Genomic DNA, 22,264 nt, shown 5'->3' with positions numbered 1-22,264 from the left:
TCTACGTTTTATGTTCTAACACTCTTGGGGTTGTCGTTGCCTTTCCTGAGTGTCTGGTGATGACATTATGGTTCCTATATCAAAATAAGTCTTTTAATACTTGATTGACACCCTGCAGTGAGGACTGATTACATGAGGTCCCTTCCCCTGGTTGGAGGGCGTTGCTGCCTGATGCCCCCTGTAGTTCCTGAGATCCCTTTTTCTGTGTTGTCAAGTGATAAGGTTATTTCATCGGCTTTTCTTTAAGTCAAATCAAGTCCTGCCAACAGCTGCTTTTGACTGGTTCGGTTATTTATACCACATACTAATCTGTCTCGCAACACTTCATTAAGAAGCAGCCCAAATTCGTAATGTGCTGCCAATTTCTGAAAACTAGCCAATTACTCCTTGACAGATCCTGCAGGGATTCTCCATGTTGAACTGATATCTCCGGAGGTTTACAGGGGGCTTCAGGTCATAATAATTGTTCACCAGGTCTATTAGCTCATTAAAAGTTTTGGAATCAGTGGTTTCAGGGTTGGTCAGACTTTTTAATCATGCTGAAATTCGCTGTCACCCTTTGTTTCTGTCTCCTTCAATGTTGTTAGCAAGGAAAAAGTATCGCACACACTCTGTGTACTGGGCCCAGGTCTTCCCCATTGGTATCATAGGGTTCAAGTTTCCCAAAAAAAAGAGGCATAATGGCTTTTTCTTACCGGAAAAGATTTTTGAGGTTGTCCAGAGGGAGAGACGGAAGAGAAAAAAATTCTCCTCGTTGCCAATGTAGTAGCCAGTTTCCCATCACCAAACACCCTTTATTGTATATCAAAGAGCAGGGTTGCGCTCACGGCTTACAGCGAGATAGTCGACACCTCGGGACTTTCAACACCGCTGTGGGTTCAGCAACAGGTTTATAAATCCCCGCTGTCCTCTTCTCAGCCTCCACTCGCTCAGTAAGGAAGCTTGTACTGTGTAAAGCCCATAGGGAAACTAATCGATGAACACCCTGTGTCTTTCATGGCCAATGTAACAGAGTGAGTGTTAGGAACAAAGTGGAGCCCCCTCCTTTCTAACAAGAATGAATTGCATTTCAATAGCATTTCTCATGATCGCCAGGGGCGGGGTTCTCTGATCTCGTCAGTCCCTGCCCCGATGCCAGCGAGAATGGAAAATTTGGTGCCCAGCCAAAATTCCGTTCAACACAGTGGCACCGGAGAATCCCAGCTCCGGGCAAGGTTGGAGGTTCCTGGTGTAGATGTCTCAAAGTGCCTTACAGATAATGAGGCTTCTTTTTGAAGTGTAGTGAGCATCGTAATGGAGAAAACCTGACAATTTGGGTTCATCAGACTCCCACAAACAGCAATACGATAATGAGCAGACAATCTGTATTTCGTGCTCTTGTTTGAAAGATAAATATTGGCCAAAACACCAGCAATAACCCCTCTGCTCTTCTCTAAAACAGTGCCGTGGGATCTTTTACATTCAACCGAGCAGTAAATAGAGCCTTGACTTAACATCTCATCCTATCAACAGCACCGCTGACAGTGCAGCACTCCCTCAGGTATGCTGTGAGACCCAACTTCATTGCTGCATGGGAGGAAATGGGTTGGTTTTAGTTAAATATCTGTTAGCATGATCCGAATTCAATTAGTCTTCAATTTCCAGGCCTGCATCTGAGATCAAAGCCTGGGCCAATAAGAATCTGAGGTAGAATTTTCCGTGTTCGCTGCAGTGAACAGCAATTTGGTTGAGTGCCAAATACACCGTTCTCGTTTGCAAGGGTAGTGGAGCATGAATGGCCAGGAAACTCTGGCCCTGAAGTGAGTTAACAAATTGTCTGCAGAGCACAGACAAGCCACAATGCTTGGATGAGATGAGGCGTCCTTTGGGGAAGGTCAGGTGCTCTTTATGCATGTATTAAAAATAGACATGAATGTGTGCAAAAATGGATTTAGCAAAACTGTCACGCAGTCAAGACATTTTCATCCTAAAAAATCTCTATTTTTGTTAAAGAAACAAAATGTGCTGCCGTTGAAAAAAGTCAGCACTTGCAATTTCACTTGCTACCCAATATGACATATGAGGGTCCTCATTTTCAGATTAGTACAGCTGGTCTGATTCCACAACCTGTCATATTGCTGGGGGTGGCTTGTAAATTCACAATTTGATTGATAGTTCCAAGTCTTTGACGTGGAGTGATGAACACACATGTTTGTTTTCATCAGGGATTAACTACTTGAAGGGATTTAAATACATTCAACAATGGGATTTTATTAATGAGAGTGTTTTTTGTTAATAGAGTCCAGAATGGATACTTAGGGGGGCATTTTCCACTCCAATATTTGGCAGGCAGGATCAGTAGCAGGGGCAGAAAATCCCTCTGGATGTCCTAAAACGTAATTTACAATGGCATTTCCCATCGTGATGTTTTCTACCTCGGCCAATGGTGTAATGGAACAGCTCCTCACCCTGCCCAGCTGGCACTGGCGCTTGGCACTGCTCCCTGGCACTGCCCCACACACTGCCCTGATGGCACTGTGAGGGCACTGCTCTATAATGCCAGGATGCAGTGCCAGGGAGCAGAGCCAGGAGTTTGAGGGGGTGGGGGGGGAGGTCAGTGTCTCATCGGCTGGGGGGGGGTCTTCGGTGGTGGGGGAGGGGAGTCCGCGATTGGGAGGAGAGGTTCAGGGTAGTTCCATTGTTTGTATTGGGGCACCCTTTAAAAGCAGCGCACTGATCTTTTGAACATTGAGTTGTTGATGATGGTGGATTCAATCAGAGCCCCCCCGCCACCCCAACAGACTGCCACCCACCCCTTCATTTTGAGCCGAAAGATACAGCAGAAAAAGCCACTATTTAAAGACAGATTATTAATTACAAAAAGCATTCTTATTTTTTAGACTTAATCAATAGAAAGCTGTTTCGGTAATGAGGAAATCAAAACTGGATTTAATTACCCAAATGCAGCACCAGCGGTGCCCATGCCCCGTACACTGTACCCACCACCCTGCCCATAATCAGCAACGTTCCACCCTTGGAACTTTAATTCCGCTCGGAATGGCTTGTGACGCCTGTCCCTGTGGATTCTGGGTGAGTTGATACAGAGGGCGTAAGGGCAAAGGTTGAAGGACGGGGACCGTGAGCTGGAATGGATATGAGGGTCATGGCATGGTAGGGGGTCATGGATGGGTACGGGGAGAGTGTGGAGGGGGAGGGGGATTAAAGGGAGGGTGAAGGGCAGTGAGGGGGTGTGATGGGTGAGGGCGGTGGGGGGGAGCGAGGGATGTGATGGGCGAGAGATCACGAGAGGCCGAGGGATGAGAGTTTGTGAATAAGGGGAGGGTTGAGAGATGTGGGGAGTGAGGGGATACGAAGGGTGAAGGGGGTTGAGGGCATGAGGGGTGAGGGGTGAAATGTGAGGGGTAAGCGGTATGAGAAGTGAGGGGTGAGGTGAGTGATGGGTGTGGGGGAAGGGGTGAGGGGTGAGATGTAAGGGGTGTGAGGGTGGGGGTGAGACAGTGTGAGAGGGTTGAGGAGTGAGAGAGGAAGAGGATTGAGACGTGAGGGATGATGAGGGGGTGAGACGTGAGGGGGCATTGAGGGGTGAGAGGTAAGGTGGGTTGAGAGGTGACAGGGGTTACATAAGAACATAAGAAATAGGAGCAGGAGTAGGCCATCTAGCCCTTCGAGCCTGCCCCGCCATTCAATAAGATCATGGCTGATCTGTCGTGGCTCAGTTCCACTTTCCCGCTTTCTCCCCATAACCCTTAATCCCCTCTCTTATCAAAAACCCATCAACCCGCGTCTTAAAAATATTTAGCGAGGCAGCCTCCACCACTTCAACGGGCAGAGAATTCCAGAGATTCACCACCCTTTGAGTGAAGAAGTTCCTCCTCAACTCCGTTCTAAACTGCCCCCCTTTTATCTTGAGGCTGTGCCCTCTAGTCCTACTGTCTTTTTTGAGCGGGAAGAGTCTCTCCACCTCTATCCTATCCATCCCATTCATCATCTTATACGTCTCAATGAGATCTCCCCTCATTCTTCTAAACTCTAACGAGTACAAGCCTAGTTTATTCAGCCTCTCCTCATAGCTCAACCCCCTCAACTCCGGTATCAGCGTAGTAAACCTCCTCTGCACTCCCTCCAAGGCCAAAATATCCTTGCGCAGGTGTGGCGCGGTTGATGGGTGAGGGGAGAGGGGGGTCGAGAAGTGTGAAGGTTAAAAGGTGAGGAGTTGTTGAGGAGGTGGGGTGGGGGGTTGAGGGGGGTGGGGGTGGGAGATGAGGGGGATGAGGAGTGAGGGGTGAGGGGTTGGTGGGGGGAAGTGAAGGGGGGTGAAGGGTGAGAGGCGAGGTGGGTGAGGGCTGTGAGGGGTGTGGGGTGGGGGGGGTGAGGGGGTGGGGATGAGGGGGATGAGGAGTGAGGGGTTGGTGGGGGGGAGTGAGGGGGTGAAGGGTGAGAGGTGAGGTGAGTGAGGGCTGTGAGGGGTGTGGGGTGGGGGGGGTGAGGGGGTGAAGGGTGAGAGGCGAGGTGGGTGAGGGCTGTGAGGGGTGTGGGGTGGGGGGGTGAGGGGGTGAAGGGTGAGAGGCGAGGTGGGTGAGGGCTGTGAGGGGTGTGGGGTGGGGGGGGTGAGGGGGTGAAGGGTGAGAGGCGAGGTGGGTGAGGGCTGTGAGGGGTGTGGGGTGGGGGGGTGAGGGGGTGGGGATGAGGGGGATGAGGAGTGAGGGGTTGGTGGGGGGGAGTGAGGGGGTGAAGGCTGAGAGGTGAGGGGGGGGTGAGGGCTGTGAGGGGTGTGGGGTGGGGGGGGTGAGGGGTGGGGGGCGAGGGGGTGGGGATGAGGATGGGGGAATGAGAGGTGAGGGGTTGTTGGAGGGGAGGGTGAGGGGGGTGGAGGCTGAGAGGTGAGGGGGGGTGAGGGCTGTGAGGGGCGTGGGGTGGGGGGGGTGAGGGGTGGGGGGTGAGGGAGTGGTGGGTGGGGGAAGTGAGGGGTTGTTGTTGGTTTGATGGTATTTTCCACAGCAGGGAGGGAGTTGTTAGTCGGCTGGCACAACCCCCCCACCCCACCCCCCCTTTAAATGCTGCGTGGACTCAGTGCTCCATCTCCTGTTCACGTCCGCCCGCTCTGAATGGCCACCCAAAGGTGTTGGGCACTTCCTCCCAGGATGGGTTTCCCGACTCTGCTTCCTGACGGGACAACTAAAATTCAGCCTCCTGGGAGTTCAGTTCCAGCACAATCTCTGAAGCCCCTATCCTTAACGCTCACCCCAAAAAAAGGGGGTTCCTGGGGATGTTTCAGCTATTACATAGCTCAAAGTTCCTCATTCAGCCTGGTGTGTAGAGCTCAGGTCACGTTACATCTTCATGCCTTTTTCCTCACATCGCCCTATCCTAGATCTCCCCCCTCTCCCCTCCTTTCCTCCTGTTATCCTGCTCCAAACCTCTTCCGCCTCGGAGACACGCCCCAGCCCTGCTGAACAGTCGATGATCTGAGAGTTCGGCTGGGACTTAATGCTAAAGAAACTTCCGCCACCTGCAGAACCCTGGATCAAAAATTCCTGGGATACTTGTCGCACTTTTTATGAGAATCGGCTTATTTTACCTGAACAACATCAGGAACATTAGGAACAACTAGTGGAGCTCAGCCCAGTGCGGAGACTGAGGGGCCACTGCCAGGGTTACACTCGGGTGGTCGCCAGCGATCACGGAAAGATCCCTGGAGACAGGAGAGTGTGAGGGGGGAGCAGCTGTAACAAGGAGGATGTGTCACTGAGGCGGGGAAAGGGCAGAGATTGTGCCTTCCCTTGGGATCTCCCACTTCCTGATACGAGAATTCCCTTGGGATCTCCCACTTCCTGATACGAGAATTCCCTTGGGATCTCCCACTTCCTAATACAGAAATTCCCCTGGGATCTCCCACTTCCTAATACAGGAATTCCCTTGGGATCTCCCACTTCCTAATACAGGAATTCCCTTGGGATCTCCCACTTCCTAATATAGGAATTCCCTTGAGATCTCCCACTTCCTAATACAGGAATTCCCTTGTGATCTCCCACTTCCTAATACAGGAATTGCCTTGGGATCTCCCACTTCCTAATATGGGAATTCCCTTGGGATCTCTCACTTCCTAATACTCAAATTCCCCTGGGATCTCCTACTTCCTAATACAGAAATTCCCCTGGGATCTCCCACTTCCTAATACAGGAATTCCCTCAGGATCTCCCACTTCCTAATACAGGAATTCCCTTGGGATCTCCCACTTCCTAACACAGGAATTCCCTTGGGATCTCCCACTTCTTAATACAGGAATTCTCTTGGGATCTCCCACTTCCGAAGACGGGAATTCCCTTGGGATCTCCCACTTCCTAATACAGGAATTCCCTTGGGATCTCCCACTTCCGAAGACGGGAATTGCCTTGGGATCTCCCATTTCCTAATACAGGAATTCCCTTGGGATCTCCCACTTCCTAATCCATTTGCTTTGCAGTTGTCCCACATGGTCTGTCCCCACTGGCTGGTTAACAGCACCACAGCATGATATTGTTAAATGGCAACATTAGGGCCTCGAATAGCCTTGAGTCCAGAGGCTGTTCTTTAACCACCCTTTTCACCCAGAGAACTCTTTGCCACAGAAAGCTGCAGCAGCCAGGTCACTGAGTGTCTTTGAGACAGAGATAGATAGCTTCTTGATCAATAAGGCGATCAGAGGTTATGGAGTAAAGGCAGGAGAGTGGGGGATGAGAAAAATATTAGCCATGATTGAATGACGGAGCAGACTCGATGGGCTGAATTCTGCTCCTATGTTTTATGGTCTTATAGATTCATTGTGGGATAATGAAGACAGCGGAATCTCCACCCTGCATCCTATCAAAAAGTTCTAGCACCAGCCTCCAAACTTGCCCGTGTGCTGGGGAACATTGAATTATACAGTCATAGAGGTTTACAGCATGGAAACAGGCCCTTTGGCCCAAATTGTCCATGCTGCCCTTTTTTTTAAAACCCCTAAACTAATCCTAATTGCCCGCTTTTGGCCCATATCCCTCTATACCCATCATACCCATGTAACTATCTAACTGCTTTTTAAAAGACAAAATTGTGCTTGCCTCTACTACTACCTCTGGAGGAATAGAGGTGGGTCCAGGCACTTTCTGTGCGAAAAAATTGCCCCACTTGACACTTTTGTATCTCCCCCCTCTCGCCTTAAACCTCTGCCCTCTAGTTTTAGACTCCCCTACCTTTGGGAGAAGATATTGATCTGCGTCCCTCATTATTTTATAGACCTCAAAAAGGTCACCCCTCAGTGTCCTACGCTCCAGAGAAAAAAGGTCCCAGTCTATTCAGCCTCTCCTTACAACTCAATCCATCAAGTCCCAGTAGCATCCTAGTAAATCTTTTCTGTACTCTTTCTAATAATGTCCTTTATTAATATCCTTTAATAATATCCTTGCTATAAAAGGATGACCAGAATTGCATATATATTCCAAGTGTGGCCTTACCAATGTCTTGTACAACTTCAACAAGACGTCCCCAACTTCTGTATCCAATGTCCTGACTGATGAAACCAAGCATGCCGAATGCCTTCTTCACCACTCTGTCCACCTGTGACTCCATTGTCAAGGAGCTATGAACCTGTACCCCTAGATCTCTTCGTTCTGTAACTCTCCCCAACTCCCTACCATTAACTGAATAAGTCCTGCTCTGGTTCAATCTAGCAAAATGCATCACCTTGCATTTGTCTGAATTAAACTCCATCTGCCATTCGCCAGCCCAATTGATTGAGATCCCGCTGCAATTGAACTCCACCCAGGAACTCTGTTTTTTCTCTCTCTGCTGATGCTGCCTGACCTGGTGAGTATCTGCAGCCTTTTTGGATGTTGTGGCTGCCGTATCAACACCAAGTCTCACTCTCAGGCTGTGGGTACATTACTTATAACATAGTCACATTGGGCATTTTAATATCCTCAGCCTCATCGATCAAACCAGCCAAGGACAGATTGCTTCATCAGCAACAAATTATTACAAATAAAACCGCCTGGCTCACTTTTCTTTTGCCTGAGTAGATGACTTAGCAGCAGAACAAAGAGGGTCATTAATCTTTGACGCGCAGGAAGTTTCCATTTATTTTAATGTTCAGAATGCATGCATTTAATTCTTGAAATATTTGGGGGAATTAATTTGGACTTGGACAAGCATTTAGAAAGTTTTTTCTTGATAAAATGGAAACTGCCACAAGATTAGACAACGTCAATTCATATAAACCCTTAGAGAACATGAGTCTAGACCGGGTCAAACGCAGGGAATGTGCAAAGGCTCAGTCAGTGTCTGACGACCTGTCGTCAGAACGGAGGAGACTTTCGCAAAACCCAACCGAATTTCTCCCGATTCCACCTCGGGCAACCAATCAATGGCCTGCAGTGCAGAATGCAGCCAAGGTTAATGAGAGAGTATGAGGTGAATTTGGACCTTGCTGAGATTCTGAATGATGATGCGGGCTAGCTCCAGCATTTACACAGAAATAGTAATCATTTCGCCAGTGTAATTCTTCTCAGAGAGCTGACATTTGGACAGGGCTGGGGGGCGCGTAGGCAGCTCACTCCCGGGACTGGTGAGGCTCTGAATCCCTACCGTACAAACGTGCCTTTAGCTGAACACAGGCGGGGTCCCCTGAGGAATTAAATGGACGGACTGAGAAGTTATATTTAGACTCACCGCGATAGCTTGGAGCCTCTCCTGTTGGAATAATGTCTCGGACATCCTGAGAAGGAAAAGCAAGGAAGAAAAAAAAACACTTGATGAGACAAGAGGAAACTAGTGGTGGGTGCACTGAAAGACAGAAAGAGATGTTGCAGTAATCCATTAAGTCATCTTAAAACGATTTGAGAACCTATTCTGGTCCAGCCTCATGGTGCCTGCTCGCAGAAGCTCCTGCTGTAGATGCAGTCTAACTGGCCACCAATTCTTCACTACATTATTCAGCGAGTGTCTCACATTACCATAATACCCTGAGTAGAAGCGGAGACCTGAATATAAGCAGCCATTTCTGACCTGCGATGAATGGGTCACACACCACAGAAATCGCAACAGGCTGCAATGTGCGAACAAGCAGACGTTAGATACGTTGGATCGTACAGCACGGGGGGGCCTGATATTAAACTGATCTTTCTCTACATCCTAGCTATGACTGTGACTCTACATTCTGCATCCTTTCCTTTTGTATGGATGAAATGCTTTGTCTGTATAATGCTCAAGAAACAATGTTTTTCACTGTATACACATACATACATGTGACACTCATAAATCAAATCAAATCAAATCAAAAGACCAATCACCCATTTGGTGGTTGCTGATTCTTCAAAAGAACAATTCAATTAATTCCCCTCTACCCCCATAGCCCGAGATGTGTTTCGATTATTTACCCAATCCCTGTTTGAACTTCATTATTGACTCTGTATAAGATAATGAAGGGGATGGATAGGGTAGAGGTAGAGAGATTCTTCCCGCTTAGAAAGGATAGCAGGACTAGAGGGCATAGCCTCAAGATAAGGGGGGGGGCAGTTTAGAATGGAGTTGAGGAGGAACTTCTTCACTCAAAGGGTGGTGATTCTCTGCCCGTTGAAGTGGTGGAGGCTACCTCGCTAAATATATTTAAGTCACGGGTAGATAGGTTTCTGATAGACAGAGGAATTAAGGGTTATGGGGAGAAAGCGGGAAAGTGGAACTGATCCACTTCAGATCAGCCATGATCTTACTGAATGGCGGGGCAGGCTTGAAGGGCTAGATGGCCGACTCCTGCTCCTATTTCTTATGTTTCTTATGTTTCTGTCTCCATTATCCTTTCAGGGAATAGATCCCAGACTATAACAACCCACTGCGTGAGAACCTTCATCTTCATCTCCCCCTTGGTAAGTTTGCCAATTATCATCGATCTGTGCCCTCTGTCTCCCTTTCCTCTTCCCGAGTGGGAACGGTTTCTCCCTATTTTTCAACACCCTCCACATAACATCAATATAATTTTAGGCAGTCTGTGGGTGGCACAGTGACACAGTGGTTAGCACTGCCTCACAGTGCCAGGGACATGGATTCAATTTCAGCCTCACTGTGTGGAGTTTGCATGTTCTCCCCGTGTCTGCATGGGTTTCCTCCGGGTGCTCCGGTTTCCTCCCACAGTCCAAAGATGTGCGGGTTAGGTGGATTGGCCATGCTAAATTGCCCCTTAGTGTCAGGGGGGTTAGCAGGATAAATATGTGGGGTTAAAGGTAAGGTTCGATGGGCCAAATAGCCTCCCTCTGATAGGAATTCTATGTGTGTGTATATATTATTTGACTTTAATTGATACTTACAATTAAAAACAATGACTTGTAAGTTCGTGCTATGTTATTGGTGCCACAGACAATGTTGATGGGGCGATCTTACTGGCCCGTCACATCAGTCGATCAGTGTGGCAAATGGGTCGGATTGGTCGAGAGCTGAAAAATCTGCTTTTTCACCTCTCGGGATGTTACTGACCCTGTTTTGCCTGCGAAACCAGCTTCGTGCCCTTTCAATATTAATGGCATGATTTACATGTGGGGGGGTGGGGGTTGGGGTTCGAGGCATTTCAGTCTCTTCCATAGCTGGTCTGTAGTTTTTGATGAACTGATGCTTTGGCTGGGGTAGGTGTCTCGTGAAGCAGAGGATTCTCAGTAGGCTGAGAAGCCTCTTGTAGTCGAATTGCCAGGAGGTCACTTCCTCAGGTGAGCTTGAGTTTGGAACAGTTTGGGGGAAATTACTGCTTCAAAGTCCTTCCAAAAATGATATTTCACATCCTGTGTTTTAAGCTTTCACAATATAGAGATGCCGGCGTTGGACTGGGGTAAACACAGTAAGAAGTCTCACAACACCAGGTTAACCTGGTGTTGCGAGACTTCTTATTAAGCTTTCACACACAGAGCTTTTGAGCGAGCCAATGGTTTTTGTAATCGAATGAGTCCAGTCAATGTCAATGACCCCTTTGAGTGCCTTCCACCGGGTAGGATTTTCCATCCCACCCCCCCCCCAGTGACATTGTTTGTGGCAGAGGTGGCCCACCATAAGCCGGTGGCTAGGTTTTCCAGTCCCACCGTCGCCAACGGGGTTTTCTGTTGTTCGCGCTCTCTGCCAATGGGGAACCCACAGCAAGGGTCCCACAGCAATACTGACGGATTGGAAGACCCCACCGGCAGGAATGGATGGAATGTCCCACCTGATGGCCCAGGGTGAAGTGGAAAGGTGAGTGGCTGGTGTGTGTGTGTGTGATAGTTCATCCTTAACAAAGGGAGTTGTGAATTCCACGATGGTCATTATTGTCTACATTTACTTGGCCCATCTGGAGTCGATACAGCCAAAGCCAAATGGTCTGCAGTGTCCACGTGAAAAAATATAGTTTTGAAATTTGTAAGATCTTCATGCCTGCACTGGGCATGACATCAGGCACACAGAAGCCAGTTTAGTCATTGCCATCCTTGGGCAGTCACAGTTCATTGGAGGATATTTCCATGTATTGGGAAATGAAGAAGGTTTCAGCAATACAGTTGACCCTGATCCTTATCCAAATTCACATGTGCGCTTCACTCTTTATTATTTCTCTGACAGTAAGGTACTCCAATAAGCAAGCAGTCAATGAACTAACTTCACAAACTAAATCAAAGTAAAGGCTTAATAAAGAACCTTCATCGCACTAGGGCTACACAAGCTCCCCCCAATCCTCAGCTGCTTTCTATTTATACCGGACCAGCTGACCACCACATCATTTTGCCATTGGTTACATTGTCTACTGGGTCAGCTGACCCTCACAGCGTGCTACCATTGGCTATATTATAACATTTGCAACAGAGCGAACTGGACAGGCAGAACATCTCAAAATTCAGCAACATAAAGGAGACAGAATCAACAGCTTCCCACAACATTCACTTCCTAGCCTTGGCCACCCTACAACCATGTCTCCCTAATGGCAATTAGATCATTTCTATTTGTTTTTTTTTCGCACTGTCAATTCATCTGCCTTGTGGCAAATGCTACACGCATTCCAATAGAAAGCTTTTAACTCTTATTCTCTTTGCAACAAGTAGCCTTAGCTGCTGGTGCACTCTTTCAATCTGTAGTATCCCAATCCTTCCTGTCACACGCTGATAACCATTTTCCTTATAACTAACCTGCCCTCTTGTCTTACCATTCCCCTTGACAAATCAGAGCTGACTTCCTGGTTGAAGTTGAAACAAAAGCTTGGCAGCTAATTGTACCCTGGAACATTCTCCATGGCAACACCTCTATCAATCAGAGTTTACATGCTAACCAATAAGAGGTTTCTTCTCATGTTGTATAAATTGTTGGTCCCTTTACTATTGGTATTCTTGATATTCTAACCTGATGAGTGCAAGATGAAAAGTTTCAACAGCACCTCTTTTTTCAGTAGTAGTCAAGCTCTGGACTACTATTTAAGAGGTTTTTAATTGATTAATTTGTTTCCCTGTGGTATTCAGAAGAGTATAAATAGAGTCAGCTGGAACACTGGGGTGGTATTTGGGAGATCCAGAATGCGGCATCTTGTAAATAAACATACTAACAAGAAAAAGATCTGTGTCCTCTTTACCACTTCACCATCTGGTTTGGATCTATTCGACAATCTTAATTTCTGATCTGGGCAACACGGTGGCATAGTGGTTAGCACTGCTACCTCATAGTGCCAGGGACCCGGGTTCATATACCGGCCTTGGGTCACTGACTGTGTGGAGTTTGCACATTCTCCCCGTGTCTGCATGGGTTACGATCAGATCAGCCATGATATTCCCTGGAGCGTAGAAGAATGAGGGGAGATTTGATAGAAGTGTATAAGATTTTGATGGGTATAGATAGAGTGAATGCAAGTAGGCTTTTTCTACTGAGGCTAGGGGAGAAAAAAAACCAGAGGGCATGGGTGAAGGGTGAAGGGAGAAAAGGGAATATTAGGGGGGATTCTTCACGCAGAGAGTGGTGGGAGTGTGGAATGAGCTGCCGGATAAAGTGGTAAATGCCACTTTAACATTAAAGAGAAACCTGGACAGGTACATGGATGAGAGGGATGTGGAGGGATATGGTCCAAGTGCAGGTCTAGGCAAAAAATGGTTCGGCACAGACAAGAAGGGGCAAAAGGCCTGTTTCTGAGCTGTAATTTTCTGTGGTTCTATGGATCCTATTGGATGGCAGAGCAAGATCAAAGGGGCTGCTGTGAATTTGTGCGTACGTGTGTCTTAGAGGGGTCTCCTGACCTAGTGTAGGGGTCACTGCGCCTGTTGTGGGGTATTCTAATTAACAGGTCAACTACAATATGAGGAATATTTTTACACATACAGTGTAAGAGGCTGCAATGTGTAGCAGGACACTAATGTGTTTTTATGTTTTAGATATTCCTCGTATGCCATTAGCCTTTTAGAGGATATTACTTTCATATATTATGCATATTTGTCAAGGATATCAGGTATTGGCTTTTAAAGTGTCAAGTTAAATTCCCCAGCCCCCGAATCATCCTCATCACCTTAACTGTACTGAATAAATCAGATACTGCCTCACAAACTTCCACCCTTATCTATGTGGTGGAGTCTGCGCTCAGACAGTGAGTGGCTTACTCAGAAACCTTTAACATAGAAACCCTACATCGTAGAAAGAGGCCATTCAGCCCATCGAGTCTGCACCGACAACAATCCCACCCAGGACCTACCCCCATATCCCTACACATTTACCCGTTAACCCCTCTAACCTACACATCCCTGGACACTAAGGGGCAATTTCTTAGCACAGCCCATCAACCTAACCTGCACATCTTTGGACTGTGGGAGGAAACCGGAGCACCCGGAGGAAACCCACGCAGACACGAGGAGAATGTACAAACTCTCTACTGTGCTACTGTGCTGCCCACTGCACTACTGTGCCGTCCTTTACTGGGCGGCATGGTGGCACAGTGGGTTAGCACTGCTGCTTCACAGCTCCAGGGCCCTGAGTTCGATTCCCGGCTCGGGTCACTGTCTGTGTGGAGTCTGCACATTCTCCTCGTGTCTGCGTGGGTTTCCTCCGGGTGCTCTGGTTTCCACCAAAGGTGTGTAGGTTAGGTTAATTGGCCACGCTAAAAATTGCTCCTTAGAGTCCTGAGATGCTTGGGTTAGAGGGATTAGCGGGTAAAATATGTAGGGATATGGGGGTAAGGCCTGGGTGAGATTGTGGTCAGTGCAGACTCGATGGGCCGAAGGGCCTCTTTCTGCACTGTAGGGTTCGATGATTTCTATGAAACCTCACAGCCGAGGCCCAGAGTGGAAATCAATAATTCTGCAGATAGAGTAAACCGGAAAGCATCTGGGATCCTCCTTTTCCCAATTCCCTGACACTGCTATTCCTGCCAGAGGGTTGGTCTCATTGAGAGCCTCAGTAGTACATACAAGAACATACTGAGCTTAATTCCTAGCTGGAGCATCGATAGAGGAATCTCATTCTTCAAGCCTTCCTTCCAGAATCTTCCAGCTCCTCAGAGGGGCGAGGTCAAAAGACAAAGAAAGCACGTATGGCGCCTTTCCCAACCTCATAATATGCCAGAGCACAATATTACTGATTAAGTGTTGCAAACATGGCAGCCAGGTTGCCTCTGCCGCCCTCAACAAGGATCCCTAAGCGTTGCCTTCCCGGTGCCAAGGCAGACATCTTGCCGGTGACTGGAGAGGAAACTGGAAATGGAGGGGGATAGTGCCATTTTTGTGCGTCATGTCAGAACAAACACCAAACAAACAACGCAGGATACGAACAAAGAGCAGAGAACGTCAGGAGCTAAAATAAAAAGCAGGGCCTCGAAGGTGAAAAACTCTGGGGTGTTGCCCCCAGTGAGGTGAAAGTTGACATAGCAGCAGACAGAGATCAGGAGGATTAACAAGTGGATCAAGAGCTGGAGCGGGAAGGAAAAGTTCCAACGAGGGGGCATACACGTGGTGGGTCGTGCGAGGGCTCTTGGACGTTGCTTCGAGAGTTGCCTAGTGCTTCATGTCGTTAGTGTACGCTTAAACTGGACCAACTGACGGGCAACACGACAGCTCAGTGACTATCACTGTTTGCTGTGCAGATACATGGATTTGGGTCGGTGTCAGTGGGAGTTTGCGCATTCTCCCCGTGCTTGCGTGGGTTTTCTCCGGTTTCCTCCCACACCCCAAAGATGTCCTCTTAGACTGATTGGTGTTAACAAATTGTCCCTAAATTAGTCGTCCCTCAATCTGGTTATGGTTCCTTTATTGTGGGGTCCAATAGGTGTAGACAAAGGTCATGGGTAGAGGAGGGCACTCAATGTTAAAATGGCGGCGTGGGCTCGTTGGGCCGAAGGGCCTGTTTCCCAGGCTGTGTTGCTCTTTGTTCTTTGTTTAGTCGATGGGATAGTGGTATCGGCACTGAGACAGGAGGGAGCTGGACTCGGAAGGCAGGGGCAGTTGAGTGGGAAAGGGTAAATATGGAGGTGGCTGTGGCTTTAAGAGGTTGAGGCTCTGTGCGGGAAATGAAATGAGTCCAAATGTCAATAAAACGGGGAGCGAGAAGATTAGGAAAGAAAGTAAAGGCTTCGACGGAAAGGAGATCAATAGACTTATGGACAATGAGCGTAAAAATACGGTTAAAAATAAGGACCAAGCTGAAAAATTAATTACACTGTCTGTGGAACACTGCACTGTGTCCATAACATAATAAGGAAACTTAATATGTTGTGAGGAAGCAGGCAGAGCAGAGATTATTGATAAATCAGATTTGGGAATGGAATATTGCAGGATATGATATACTTAGAAAAGATAGAGAGGGGAATGGCGGGGCTTGGGGGACACTGGATGGGATTTTCCAGCCCTGCTTGCCCCAAAACTGGAAAATCTCACCCGAGGTCAATGGACCTTAAGATTCTCATGGTGGGCAGGACAGGAAGGTTCCACACGCTGTGTCTGTTAGGGGTTAACAGAACGGCTGTCAATAACAGAGGCACAGCTACCAGCCCGATAAAATGAGGATCCACGTAGATAGAGATAAAAGATCGATCTCACTAAGTGCCGTCGCCTGATCGTGGAAAGGAGGGGGTGGCACCTCCCACAGGCGGGCACGCTACACTCCCGTCCAGCGTTGGTGCTCACCTTCACCCATCTACTCACAAGTAGGTGGGGGCACCCTGGTAAACCATTTCCACAAGCGAGCCAAACCAGGTAAGGGTGGCCATCCAGAGGCCCACCCTCGGTGACTCAGGGATTCACCCACCCTGGCACCAAAGGCTGATTCTGACTGACTGGGTGGTTGGGGCCAGTCTAATGTCCAGTGGGCAGCACCATGCTGTAGACCCCAATAAGACACAAACAACGCCCTGGTCACCCACTGCACCCGAATCTATCTCCAGCTCTCCAAACTCAATGGACCCAATTTTACCATCAAGTTGTGTCTGTTTTCAGGCGTGAAAATTTGGTAAAGTCGGGCGTGAGTAGGTCATAGAATCGTAGAACCCTACAGTGCAGAAAGAGGCCCTTCGGCCCATCGAGTCTGCACCGAACACCAGGCCCTACCCCCACATATTACACCCACTAATCCCTCTAACCTACACATCCCTGGACACTAAGGGGCCATTTCTTAGCATGGTCAATCAACCCAACCCGCACATCTTTGGAGTAGTGTGATCCACACTCATTTATCCAGGCCCAGAAACGACTGTGATCGGGCCCGCATCCAAAATGGATGCCACGGCCATTGAAATGCATTTGGACGCATTTAAATTGTCTCAGTGGGCCACTCGCCCAAATATACCAGCACTCCCCCCTTTACCATCACATTCGCCAATCCAGAGTCAGCACAAAACAGACACGCTCTACAGAAGCCCGATTCAGCTGTTCCAGCTAGGGAGGAGGTAAGTACCGAGTGTCCGAGGGCTGACAGATTGAATAGACTGGGTCTGTACTTGTTGGAGTTTAGAAGGATGAGGGGGGATCTTATAGAGACGTATAAGATAATGAAGGGGATGGATAGGGTAGAGGTAGAGAGATTCTTCCCGCTTAGAAAGGACAGCAGGACTAGAGGGCACAGCCTCAAGATAAGGGGGGTCAGTTTAGATCAGAGTTGAGGAGGAACTTCTTCACTCAAAGGATGGTGAATCTCTGGAATTCTCTGCCCGTTGAAGTGGTGGAGGCTGCCTCGCTAAATATATTTAAGACGTGGGTTGATAGGTTTTTGACAGACAAGGGAATTAAGGGTTATGGGGAGAAAGTGGAAAAGTGGAACTGATCCACTTCAGATCAGCCATGATCTTATTGAATGGCGGGGCAGGCTCGAGGGGCTAGATGGCCTACTCCTGCTCCTATTTCTTATGTTCTTATGTACCAAGTGTACAGGACTCCTCTCTAGCCCTGTGAGTGAAAAGTGTAAAAGGAGGTTTGACAACTGGAACTAGCAATCAGAGTAGATAAAAGGAGTAAAAATTAGAGGACATCTTGGCAATAACAAGCATAATATTGTACACATTAGGATAATAATAGAGAAGGACATATGTATGACAAAACCAAGTTAATCAACTGGAGAAAAGCTGATTTTATGGGGCTGAACTTAGGGAAAATAGAAGGGGAACATTATTGGCAAACAGCAGTGTAGACCAGCGATGGGAAAGGTTTAAAACAGTGTTTGCAGCACGCAGAAAAATTACATTCCATTAAAAAAAAAGCAGTAATGAGACACCAAGGGTGAATAAAGACAAAAAGATGCAACTGAGGGTAAGGAAAGAGATCACATAGACCAACAGGGAAGAGTTCCACATGGGAACACTTGAAGAAATAAAAATTGAATTCAAAAACTAACGATTCGGAGGGCAGAGGAGCTATGAAATTAAATTGTCAAGGAACATAAAACAAAATAGTAAAACACTTAGAGGCACATAGTTAATAAAGGGAAAATTGCAAAGGAGTGGGAGCACTTAGCAACGGACGGGATAATATCACAGTTAATGATGGAGAAATGGCAGATTCGGTAAATCATCACCTTGCTGTGGTGTTTACCAGAAAAAAAACATGACAGGCGGACCTGAGATTGGTCCAGGGGGTTCGAAATGAGGGTTGAATTTTTAAAAAAATCAAACATAAAGAGACTGAAACAGCAAGTGGGTGCCCGATGGCCTGGAGGGGGGGACATGTGACCATGTGGGTTCTGAATGAGGCCCGTGAGACATTTTGCCTCTGTGCAGAGTTGCCAGATTCTCCTGTTTACATCCAGGGAGTTTTATTTCTACCGGTCTGGCTGAAGTGATTCACACGTAAAGCAAGGAAGTGAAGTGTAGGAATGTAGGAACTAGGAGCAAAAGTCAGCAAATTCAGCCCTCCCAGCTTGCTCCGCCATTCAATCAGGCCATGGCTGATCTCTCCCTGGTCTCAAATCCACCTCCCCGCCTGTTCCCCATGTCCCTTTATCCTTCCTTTCAATCAGAAATATATCCATCTCCTTCTTGAAACCATTCAAACAATTCAGTCTCCACCACCAGTTCCACAAATTCACCCCCTCTGCGAGAGGTAGCTCCTCCTCATCTTAGTATTAAATCTACCGCCTCTCAACCTATACCCTGTGACCTCGTGTTCTCGATTGAAGAGGAAAGATTTAGTCTACGTTTACTTTATCAATTCCTTTTAAGATTTTATAAACCTCAGTCAGATCCCCTCTCATTCCTCTAAGTTCCAGCGAGTACAAGCCCAATGTGTTTAATCTCTCCCCGTACGTCAACCCTTTCATCCCCAAATTCAATCTGGTGAACCTCCTCTGAACTGCCTCCAATGCCACCACATCCTTCCTCAAATAAGGAGACCGAGACTGGACGCAGTACTCCAGATGTGGTCTCACCGACACCCTATACAATTGCAACAACACTTCGCTACTTCTACGCTCCAATTCTTTTGCAATAAATGCCAACATTCCATTTGCCTTTTTTGTTATAGGCTGCACCTGCACACCAACTTCCTGTGATTCATGAACAAAGACACCCAGATCCCTCTGCTCGGATGCATTTCCATCGAGATATTAATTCTATTTTTTCTGCCAAAATGGGCAACCTCACACATGTGCACATTAAACTCCATCGGTCAAACGTTGGCCCATTCTCCTAGTCTGTCTATATCCGTCTGTAAAATCTTTATATCCTCTTCACTGCTTTAGTATCATTCACAAATTTTGCTATGTTACACTCTGTCCCTATTTGCGCATCACTTATATAGATTGTAAACAGTTGAGGTCCGAGGACTGACCCCTGCAGCACTCTGCTAGTTACATTGCGCCAGCGAGAGAAGGACTTACTTACCCTGACCCTCTGCTTTCTGTCAGCCAATCCTCAATCCAATCCAATACTCTATTCTAAGCCTCTGCAATCTCACCTTCTGAATCAGTCTCTTATGCAGCACCTTGTCAAGTGCCTTCTGGACAGTTCTAGATATAAACATCCACAGGTTCCCCACTATCCACTTTGCTAGTTATGTCCTCAAAGAACTCAAACAAGTTTACATGTTCCCAATCCACCGGGACATTACCAGAATCCAAGGAATTTTGAAATATCACAAGTCAATCATCCATTATTTCTGCTGCCACCTCCTTTAAACCCTTAATTGCAAGCCATCAGATCCTGGAGACTGATCTGCCTTCAATCCCATTAGTCTATTCAATGCCCTGTCCCTAGTGATGGTTATTGCACCAAACTCCCCTGTATTAACTGCAGTTTTTGGAAATTCTTCACTATTCTCTATGGTGAAGGCAGAGGCAAAATATTGGTTTAGTGTCTCTGTCATGTGATCCTCACCAGTATTGTCCTCTACAGGGCCAACATTTACTTTAGCTGTGATCTTCCTCTTTATGTACTCGTAGAAACTTTTGGTATCTGTGTTTATGTTTACTGCTACTTTCCTTTCGGAGTTTATCTTAGCACTTTTGATTCTGATTTTAATAGCCTTTTGCTGAACCTTAACATTCCCCCAATCCTCCGGCTTACCACTGGCCTTTGCAGTTTGGTATTCCCTGAGTTTTGCCTTTATAGAACATAGCACATAGAACACAGAACACTACAGCATAAACAGGCCCTTCGGCTCACAAGTTGTGCCGATCACATCTATACCTACCAAGCCATAGAACTATCTGTAACTCCCAATCCCATTAGACCCCATATACTCATCCAGAAGTCTTTTAAAGGACCCCAGCGAGTTCACCTCTACCACCACCGACGGCAGCCGATTCCACTCACTCACCACCCTCTGAGTGAAAAACTTACCCCTAACATCTCCTCTGTACTTGCTTCCCAGCACCTTAAACCTGCGTCCTCTCGTAGTGACCATTTCAGCCCTGGGAAATAGCCTCTGAGAATCCACCCTATCTATTCCTCTCAACATCTTATAAACCTCTATCAGGTCGCCTCTCAACCTTCGTCTCTCCAGGGAGAAGCGACCTAGTTCCCTCAACCTATCTTCATAAGGCGTGCCTCCCAGAAATACACTTTAATTGAATTTAATTCAATATCTCCCTTAACATCCGCCACTCTGTTCCTCAATTGTCCTGCCCTCAATTACTTGTGCCAGGTTTACTTGGGCCAACTCTGTCCTCGAGCCTGTGTAATTACCTCTGAAAGAAATCCCGCAACACCAGTTCAAAGTCCAAAGTTTGAAGTTTGGACTCTTTAAACTGGTGTGGTGGGATTTCTTTCTTTTATCCCAGTCCAACATCTCCACATCATAATTACTTCTGCCCAATGCTAAAACTCTAGTGTGGCACTAGGCTGATACCGGAGTTGAGGGGATTCAGCTATGAGGAGAGGCTGAATAAACTAGGCTTGTACTCGTTAGAGTTTAGAAGAATGAGGGGAGATCTCATTGAGACGTACAAGATGATGAATGGGATGGATAGGATAGAGGTGGAGAGGCTCTTCCTGCTCAGAAAGGACAGTAGGACTAGAGGGCACAGCCTCAAGATAAGGGGGGGGCGGTTTAGAACGGAGTTGAGGAGGAAATTCTTCACTCAAAGGGTGGTGAATCTCTGGAATTCTCTGCCCGTTGAAGTGGTGGAGGCTACCTCGCTAAATATATTTAAGACGCGGGTAAATAGGTTTTTGGTAGGCAAGGGAATTAAGGATTATGGGGAGAAGGCGGGAAAGTAGAACTGAGCCACGACAGATCAGCCATGATCTTATTGAATGGCGGGGCAGGCTCGAGGGGCTAGATGGCCTACTCCTGCTCCTATTTCTTATGTTCTTATTTTATCTTCTCTCGCTCAATCTGAAACTGAATTTCCAACATTTGTGCGCCGATTGCCCACAACATTGACTGCGAGAACCCTGCCCTGTGTCCAAAGCATAGATATTTCTTATGTATTTACCGTCTGAGGTTGATGACAGTTCTATTAAGATATGAATGATTCAGCATTTTCTATAAGGTGCCATGAAATATTCATCCAGTACTCAATACATTCAATTTTATAAGTGGGGTCACGGTTAATGAACAAGCCCCATTTCAATCTTGAGATGAAGGAGGGGTCACTCACACAGCCCACTCGCTAGCCTGGGTTGCCCCTCACTGGGCTAAAACCTCTGCTCCAGATGGATTATATTTGTCCATTTCGAGGGAACATGACAGAAATATCCATACACATAATTTACCAGAGGAAGCTGTAGTGCCAGATGAACGTAGAAAAACTACAGCACAAACAGGCCCTTCGGCCCACAAGTTGCACTGATCATATCCCTACCTACTAGGCCTATCTATAACCCTCAATCCTATTAAATCCCATGGACTCATCCAAAATGATTGGCAATAGCCTATATAATTCCTATATTTAAGAAGGGGGGAAGAACATATCCAAGGAGTTAAAAATCTAGATTCATAGAAATGTCAAATCCTACAGTGCAGAAGAAGGCCATTTGGCCCATCGAGTTTGCACCGACCACAATCCCACCCAGACCCTATCCCCATAACCTCAGATATTTACCCTAGCTAGTCCACCTGAGGGGCAATTTAGCATGGCCAATCCACCTAACCTGCACATCTTTGGACTGTGGAAGGGAACCGGAGTACCCAGCAGAAACCCACGCAGGCATTGGGAGAATGTGCAGACTCCACACAGACAGTGACCCAAGGCCGGAATTGAACCCAGGTCCCTGGCACTGTGAGGCAGCAGTGTTAACCACTGTGCCCACCGTGCTGCCCCACTGTCATCTAAGTGTGGATGGTAGATGTAATATCTTGGAAAGAATGGCAGGCACAGAGTGGAGTAACGAAAGAACTTTTTATTAATAGGA

The 22,264-nt window shown here is 47.3% G+C and overlaps 1 protein-coding gene across 4 annotated transcripts in view; it reads right to left on the bottom strand.

Annotated features, from left to right (window-relative positions):
- palm1a (paralemmin 1a) overlaps positions 1 to 22,264 on the bottom strand; it is a 303,084-nt gene that overhangs the window by 156,350 nt on the left and 124,470 nt on the right. For 3 of the 4 annotated variants that reach the window (XM_080213248.1, XM_080213250.1, XM_080213251.1), the window contains exon 2: positions 8,686 to 8,731. In XM_080213248.1, coding sequence (XP_080069374.1) covers positions 8,686 to 8,731 — 46 coding nt within the window. Of the gene's footprint in view, positions 1 to 8,685; positions 8,732 to 8,860; positions 8,933 to 22,264 lie in introns of those variants that run through there. The other variant, XM_080213249.1, reaches the window with a different exon arrangement.

The sequence above is a fragment of the Carcharhinus amblyrhynchos genome, chromosome 26 (assembly GCF_965287045.1).
Source record: "Carcharhinus amblyrhynchos chromosome 26, sCarAmb.v2.hapA, whole genome shotgun sequence".
Taxonomy (NCBI): domain Eukaryota; kingdom Metazoa; phylum Chordata; class Chondrichthyes; order Carcharhiniformes; family Carcharhinidae; genus Carcharhinus; species Carcharhinus amblyrhynchos.
Note: the sequence above shows the minus strand (reverse complement) of the source record. Positions and strands in the feature narration are given on the sequence as shown.